Source organism: Sinocyclocheilus anshuiensis, unplaced genomic scaffold (genome assembly GCF_001515605.1).
Source record: "Sinocyclocheilus anshuiensis isolate Anshui unplaced genomic scaffold, SAMN03320099.WGS_v1.1 scaffold1496, whole genome shotgun sequence".
Taxonomy (NCBI): Eukaryota; Metazoa; Chordata; class Actinopteri; order Cypriniformes; family Cyprinidae; genus Sinocyclocheilus; species Sinocyclocheilus anshuiensis.
Window position 1 is genome coordinate 452,675 of NW_015538031.1, and position 8,626 is coordinate 461,300.

Sequence of the window (8,626 nt, forward strand, 5' to 3'; positions counted from 1 at the left end):
GGCTGTTCTGACTCAAAGACTGTAAGTACGTCTTTTATATTTAAAGAGTTTTTATATTTTATATATTTAAAGCGAGTTTTTTGGGCAGTGTAGAGTAGGGCTTGTTGTTTGTCATTTCTCCGATCACAAATGCAGACACGGTTTTATGTTTACGCGGCGCGATGCAACGCGTAAAAAGACAGTATAAGTCTTTATAATCCGTAATTATGTCCCCACTGGATGCAACAAATGCCTCGTTTATAATGGGTTTTAATGTTTTTGTCTCGTCGCTCTGGCCGGACAGGGCATCACAATATGGTAAGGGGCGTAACATTTCCGTCACACGCTTGAGGTATTCGGCCAATCACAATGCACTGGATAGCTGGCCAATTAGAGCACACCTCGCTTTTCAGACCAATGAGCTTTGTAAAAATCGACGCGTTTCATAAAGGCGGGGCATAGAGGAGAAACAATAATGTATAGTATGTGGAAAATAATGTGTTTTTTTAACCTTAAACCGCATAAACCCATTTCATTACACCAAATACACCATTTCATTACACTTTTTAGCAACATCATATGACCCCTTTAAAATTTATATTAAATGCACCAGTTCAGCTAGAATCTGGAGGTACTTGTGTTGCCTGTGTAAGGGGTTCCCTTGTCATCGGTTGCAGAAAGGGGATTTCCCGAGGTTTCTGATTGGCTGGAAGTTCAGTAGTCGTTGAAGTGATGTCTTGGGAAGCCAATGGTTGGAAATGGCTGGAAATGGTTGGAAATATATATATTCACACAAAACATATAGCTTGTGTATTCTCTTTTATGGATTGCTGGACACATCCAGAGCATCCTTAATTACACAATCTATCAGTTTTTGTGCAATGTTAACAGCCTGTCAGCCAAATATCTTTTCTGGCAGTCTTTTCTTTTTTGCAATGCATTTCTCCATTGCCAGACATTCGGATGTTGGAACCTTGTTTAACACGAGGCCTTTTAGCAGGACAAAGAACAAAGGAAAATCAAAACACTACAAATAACAGAGGAAAATAAAAATGCTTGACAGGTCCTGTGTGCTGGCGATGATCTGGCTGATTATCAGCGTAAACACTACGCTGCTGTGCCGGTAAATACATCCTTCATGGACCGGATGCAGTTTTTGTATTTATGTCTTTAATACAAAAGGCCTGATCATCTTATTGACTTTGCTGTTTGAATCCTTAAAGGGGTATTAAATCAAACTGAGCACATTCCTCTGTGAGTTAAAGTAAATTAACAACAAGCACCAAGCGTCTGAGCCCTGCTGCTTCGCACCAACAAAAACAACCTAATGGAGGAGAGGCTCTAATGAATGATAGAGGGAATTTCAGGAGAGACGGAGATCTCACGAGCCGTAGAAGCGGCAATAAAGGAAAGCTTTGATCTTTAGAGGAGAGAAAAGGAGGAATATGCAGGGAAGGGAATCAACAGAGACACTCTTCAAGGAACCGTGGTGCTTCCAATGAAGCGGTGCATGTTTGAATCACCTGCATGGAGCACTAAATTGGAGCATTGTGAAGGTAAGCAGCAAATATATTTTGTGAGGACAACTGAAGTCCGTATCTTACGGATCAATCTTCTTCAATCAAAATGCAATCAATCAAAACATGTCTAACTCTTTCACTGCTTGAGGAGTGTGTGGCAATTAAGTCATGAGCTATTTAGCAAATGCTGTTACTTTGAGGAGTTAAGAAATTTGTATTTGTAGTTGCCAATAAATATTATATTTACTGAGCCATTACTACATTTCTTCAAAACTGCAGGAGATAAACAGATGCTGCATTTTCATATTAGTTAATAGAAATGTTCCAATGCCCAGTGAAAAGTTCTGTAATCATCAAGGGACTCAAAGTGTCTGATCTGTACACACACATGGTTCCTAAAGGATACACTTATAATAAAATTAAAAAGCTTACCAACTGGATCTTTCATATTTCCCATTTCCAACTTATGCTTTAGAGTTAGAACAAAAATTAAAATTAAAATAAAATAAAATAAAAAGGAAATTCTGGCTATACTTACTCAGAACTGTGCTTTAATTTCTTATAATTGCAACTTTATTTCTAACAACGGACTTCATTTCTCACAATGTGAAATGTTTTCTCTCTCTCTCTCTCTACTCTAAGGCAGAAACGGATTTCATATTAATAGTTATATCCCTGTGTGGGTGTTTTAACTGTAACTTTTAACAGTTTTGCTCAAAATAAACGCTTTACAATAATTGCCTATTTATAATTAGTCAGTGACTAATTTTGTATATGTGAAAGTACCAATGACTTGTTTGTTCAAGTGATGATTATAAAAAAAGTAAATATGATTAATGGCAATCATACTGTCACAAGTATGTTCCTGTTTGTCCTTGTTTGGTAGTTCCTGTTTCCTGTTTTATTAAGTTCCATTTGTCTCAGCTGTGTTTTATTAATTATCCTTGATTACTAATCACCTGTTTCTGTTCTCCCTGATTACGTTCCATGTGTTTATAAGCCCTGTGTTTTCCTCAGTTCCCTTGTTCTGTCTAACGTCGTTTAAGTGGTTGTGTTCTCCTGATTTTCGTAAGGGGATTTATTAAAAGACTCTGTTTGTTTGATATCTGCCTCCTTCGTGCTTCTCGCCCTGGCAACCCGTGACAGAAGACAGGACCAAGATAGTAAGCGGTGCCCCTTCTCCCCATGTTTGTTTTTTGGTTTTGAAAATGTTTGTTTGCCTGTTTTTCCCGTTGTCAAGCCTGCCAGCCGCGGCTCACACAAGCCCGCCGGCCGCAGCTGACCCAAGCCCGCTGGCCGCTCCGAAGTCAAGCAAGCCTGTCGCGCCTTTCACCCTGAGCCTAGAGGGGAATCTGAGGAGGAGAAGGAGGTTGGCTCCAGCCCCAGAGCTCGCTCCAGTGTCGGCTCCAGCATGCCTCTCAGCGCTCATGGACATGGCGCTACCCCCAGAGTTCTCGGCTCCTATCCTCAGAATCAGCTCCAGAAAGCTTTCCTTCGTCTCCGTTGGTCCCGTCCAGCTCTCCTTCGTCTCCTGAGTCGCCTTCGCCTCCGCTGGTCCCGTCCAGCCCTCCTACGTCTCCTGAGCCCCCTGTGTTAACCAGCTCCGCTCCTCCAGAGCGCCCTCCAGTGCCCGCTCCTCCAGAGCACCCTCCAGGGACCCTTCCGGGCATCGAAACACCTAGTTTTCCCCAATACTTTTTTTTTTGGGGGGGGGCCCTCCGTTCCCTTGACCTGTCTGATGTCGTTTAAGTGGTTGTGTTCTCCTGATTTTCCTAAGTGGATTTATTAAAAGACTCTGTTTGTTTGATATCTGCCTCCTTCGTGCTTCTCGCCCTGGCAACCCGTGACACATACATGGCAACTTTTAAAATGATTTGAAATGTAACTTTGATACATTGAAGCATTATTCATGTCTGTACTTTTGCTTAATTATAAAAACATAGAAGAACTAATGTGATCTAAAATACAGTACATTATGTATTTGACTGTTCCAACAGATGTTGCTGTTGATTTCACTCACTCTCCTGCCATTCTGGATTTGACTGTTTACCAGATGTTCACACTAAACATTGTGTCTTCATTTAACCCTTAAGGACCCTTCAGATTAAAGTCCTCTTTTCCGGTTGGGAAGCATCTTCAAACTCCATCCTAATTTCTTGTCCTCTCTATACTGTTTGTTCTATAACAAAATCTTCTTTTTACTATTGGAGCAGTGGTACAACATTGACGTATGCGCTGGTGTTGCTGTTTTCTCACTAGAACACAAGTTTTAGTTTCGCCTGCATAATGTTCATGCCTATACCTCTCTCCCATACATTAAATAAATATAAAAGACTTCACTGGCATCTAAATAATGTCCAAATTAAAAGATGGATAAAGACTTTTGTTTGAATAGCTGCCCTGCAGTGATCCTCCTACCGTGAAAGTACATTTAATTATTAAATATTAATAAAGTATCATTAATATTTAAATGACTTCTGTATAAAATGATGCAATGTAATGAGTTTGAAAGAAACCACTGAATTAAGACTTTTCTACTGCACTGCTCATTAGTGAATGTTTATACAGCATAAAACGGCTGTCAGAGAGATCAAAAGAGTAATACCAAATCTGAAAAGGATGTCTCACCTTTCTGACTGTCGATGACAAAGTTGCCGCCTTCATTGCCTGCTGTAATTTTGTATGTGATCCCATCTCCATCTGGGTCCTTGGCCAGGACTGTTGCAACCAGAGTGTTGGGCCCTGCGTCCTCAGAGACAAAGGTCTGATACCTGTTTTTGAACACACATTTCAAGATATCTTTCACGTTGAGCACACAACTAATACCATGTAGTCACTCTATGTTTATGGAATGCAATAATATTTCCATATGAGATGAGGTTGTGTACAGTGACACACTTTATAACACTGCTTGGCTAAATAGAAGCTGCAAGTAATCATGCTTGTGACCATCATTATACATGCAGTGTTTACCAAGGATTTATTGACTAACAGGACGAAAAGGCGGCTACTAGTGTACAGTGAATGAAAAAGGTGCAGGTGATATGGATAGCAAATAGAACAAACAGGAAAAAGTAAAAACAATCCAGTAAATGAGCAAAAAATTACAGGAAAGAGAATCAATCAAAATTCAGTATCCAGTTTCATTCTGAAAAATGTAATGCCTTTAAATTATTTGCATTTTTTTCCAAAGTCAGTAGAAGAATATAAAACTTTAATATTAAATTTCTTCAGAATTATCTTTAAAAAAGACAAGTGACGATATCTACAAAAGTTCTGTTCGAAAATTAATTATAAATATAAAATATAGCTGCAAGCAGCAATTCCGGGGCCAAGCCCGAGAAGGGCTGTAGCGCAGCGCAGAGCAGGAAGAAGAAAAACGGCAGAAATGGAACGTACATACAAAATAACAGATAGGTTCAGAAGTACAGAAGTTCAAAATTGAACAGAAGTTCAGATGAGAATGACCAAAAACACGTTTCTGATTCAACACGAACACACACGGAAAATCCAACATCTGTAACAGAAGCAACATTAGCCACCCTGAATTCAAACCCACAACCTTAGGGGTTTAGGGTCAGTGGCTTAGCACAATGCGCCACTCAGTTGACACACGTTCAACAGGCAGCAAAAGAGAGGTTAAGGTGTGAGAATGATCTCACAAAAAAAAGTTCTTTAGCATTCTAAGCAGCGTAATATGCAAAGTTAAGTAAATTGTAACGCAGCTTATGGTTTTCTTGATAGCTGAAGAGTCACATTAATCAGTATGGTAATTGGTTAGCCTGTAACTTATTAGCATGCTAAGCTTACTAGCATAATTAAAAAAACACAGGCACAGTCTACTTTGTAGAGGTATTTCTCTGGAACGGTAGTGAATATCAAAAATCTGTTCAGTCATTTCTGTGTGGCTCGGTCCAAAGATCATCTGATCACATTTTGGGCAAAAGTGGGCAAAATTTCTGGGAGGAGTAGTGAAAAAACAGTTTTTCATTAAATTCAATATGGCGGACAGACACAGTTTTGGAAGATGACAAATGAGACATCATCAGATTTGGCATAAGCCAGGGAACGAAAGGACATAAATATAACAAAATTTGGCAAACATTTTGCAAGAATCGTTATATCTCTGGAACACTAGGTGGCGCTGTTTTCAGACTTCTGAGGTACCTCCAGGACATGGTGTTGATGATCCCTACCGATTTTTGTGCATTTATGTCAAACTTCAAAATGGCGGACACATGGTTCAGCCAATCCTGGCACATTTCATATGCACATATTCGACATGACTCAAGGAACCCATAGACACCATGATCATGATTTTCTGACTTACTGGTCAAAAGTTATAAGCCAAAATGTGCATTTTTAGTATCTCATGACCCATAGGTGGCGCTGTTCCCAACTTTGGCATGGAACCTCAAATCTTGTTGTTGATTAAGCAAACCAAGTTTGGTTTCGATTGATCAAAGTTTGGCCAAGATACAGCCTCTGAACCAATTTGGGTCGACCTTGTTAACTTCACAACTTCATAATTTTTTAACAAAGATGAATAAAACAAATTGGTCAGTCATTTCTGTGCAGCTCAGTCCAAAGGTCATCTGAGCCAATTTTGGGAAGAATTGGATCAATTTTGAAGGAGTAGTAGGGAATAGACTATTTACTGTACTTTTCAAAATGGCCGCTACTGTAATGGGCGGAGTCTGAATGTAAGCTATTGGATGTGATCAGCATGAAGAGAGTAATCAGGTGTACTAAGTTTTATTTTTCGAGAATTAGGGGTTCAAGAGTTATTACCATTTGAATGTTGAATTTTTCAACTGGTGTTGGTGCTATAGAGTTGGTCCTAGAGACCCCAAAGTTGGTCAGATCACTATTAATGGCTATCACTACAAGTGTGCCAATTTTCATAATTTTCCTATGTTCCGTTCATTGGGCTGCCATAGAACCCCATTGGCCAAGAAGAAGAAGAATAATAAGAAAACATACAGATACAATAGGGGCTACAGCCCATTCTGGGCTTGGCCCCTAATGAGCTGAAAACTTGTGAAGAGGGAAAAAATCTGAAGAACTGCAAGTAGTAACAAATAAATACATGAAACATGTCTGAGTTAGTGTATTTCAGCTGTGGAAATGTTTAAAATGTATAAGCATGATTTCTGTAGCTTTTTTGTTACTGGTATTTTTATGACGAAATTTCACTTTTCAACTTCAGTTAGTGTGTCATGTTTCATTTCTAACTTGCAATTTGTAATGTAAGCATTTAAAAAATAAATATATCTGCAAGGTTATCAAAGCTCAAAGTCCACTCTCAAAGGAGACATTATCTTTAACAGAAAACACTTTTCAAGAACTACAACAAACGGCTCATTCAGACTACAGTGTGCTTCTTCCAGATATTGTGAAGTCAAAATGTCACTCATTTAAATAATCCCTGGCCATGGGCGAGGTCTGGTTAAGCTGCACTACAGAAGACGAAGAAGAAGAAGAAAGAAAGAAAGAAGAAGAAAATCTGCTTTAGTAGCATGTTGTCACCATGTCTCGGTTTATGGTAAGGGGAGTGACTTTTTTTTGGAACACGCTCTGAGGTTCACCAATCACAATGCACTGGGACAGCTAACCAATCAGAGAACATTTCATATTATTGGGAGGAGGGTTTTTATCAAAACAGGAACTAAACAGAGCATTCAAACAAACTAAACAGACTGGGAACTGCAGCAGTAATGTAAAATATGTGAAAAATAATATGTTTTTGGAACAATCAAGCCTGAAAACATGTTCTAGTACATCCCAAAATCCAAATCAAGACTTTGTAAAATGAAATAATAGGACCCCTTTAACGATTTGGGTTCAGTAAGACCGAGTATTACAATAATGAATGTGACTTTCATGTGTATTGATTGAACGTTTATTTTAGTGTTGATGTTTGCTTCATAAATTCAGTTCCCTATCGATACTTCACTCGTACTGCTTCTGCTTAAGACGCTTGGGGAAAATTCCTTTTTCTCCAATGACTGAAGCCTTTCAATAACGCAGTGTAGGATCTCTGTCTTCGAACGGACCCACTTACACTATTGAGTCACACATGAAACAATCACATTCCATTGAGACAAACTGAGGAACCCCTATGCAACCAGCTGCGGTCGTAAAACTCATGCAGGGTCAGTGAAGTGTTGAAGCAGTTCCTGTACTATCTAGCGTATCGTCTCAAGAGACTCAAATAAAAAACAGTGCTTAAACCCTAACTCAAACTAGGATACAAAACTATCTTTGTTTTACGGGCTTTCAAGGACCAGATGCGTGATACCCCTGACCATTTAACACATAAATTGCTAAATCCGATAAACAGAAATTAATGATTAATTCCCTTACAAATGAGTTAATTTCATTACAGCAGTGTAACTGCACGGCCATTGGTTCGTGCACTGAATAAAAAACGAACCAATGGCAGTAAAGCCCGCCAGAATGGGCGGGGTCATCTGGCTATATAAGCGGCACATCGCCATAGGATCCTCAAATTATTCTCCTTCAGCGATGACTACTAGATCTTCACTCTAAGAGACTACGAAGCCTTCGCCGTGATCAAGCCTCGTAGCGGATCGAGAGACCCCTTCCTGCTCGGCCATTCTCGCCACTTCATGCTGCCCTCGCGCCTGCAGCAGCGACGGTCTCCGGTTCCCTGCCGCTATCCGGCGATATAAAAGAGCAAATTTTCGGCGTTGTTTCAAAATGCCGCGCCGACACTGTCGCTCGTGCAGGGCCCCCCCGCACGTCGCTGACGGTCACGGCGAGTGTGTTTCATGCTTGGGCGCCGCCCACGCTGAAGCAGCACTCATTGAGATAGAATGTCCTCATTGCGAGGATATGAGTCTCGCCTCTCTGCGCTCGCGGAAAGCTTTCTTTTCAGAGAGCGACTCCGCCCCTTGCGCCCTCCCGCTTTCTTCCTCCCAGTAGCCTGTGAGGAAAAAGCAGTGGGGCAGAGGAACTCGGCGCTCAGTGATGAGTGAGCCCACGCTGGCTGAGCCCCCGCGTGCCTCATTCTGTCCACTCAGAGAGTGGACTCACGGGCATGGACGCCGAGCTCTTCTGCATCCTGTCTAAAGCTGTGGAGGAGCTGGGTTTGGAGTGGTCTC

The 8,626-nt window shown here is 40.7% G+C and overlaps 1 protein-coding gene across 1 annotated transcript in view; it reads right to left on the reverse strand.

Moving 5' to 3' along the window:
* Nucleotides 1-8,626, reverse strand: part of LOC107680491 (neural-cadherin-like) — a 188,152-nt gene that overhangs the window by 136,135 nt on the left and 43,391 nt on the right. The window contains exon 6 of the mRNA XM_016476377.1: nucleotides 4,128-4,270. Coding sequence (XP_016331863.1) covers nucleotides 4,128-4,270 — 143 coding nt within the window. The remainder of the gene's footprint in view (nucleotides 1-4,127; nucleotides 4,271-8,626) is intronic.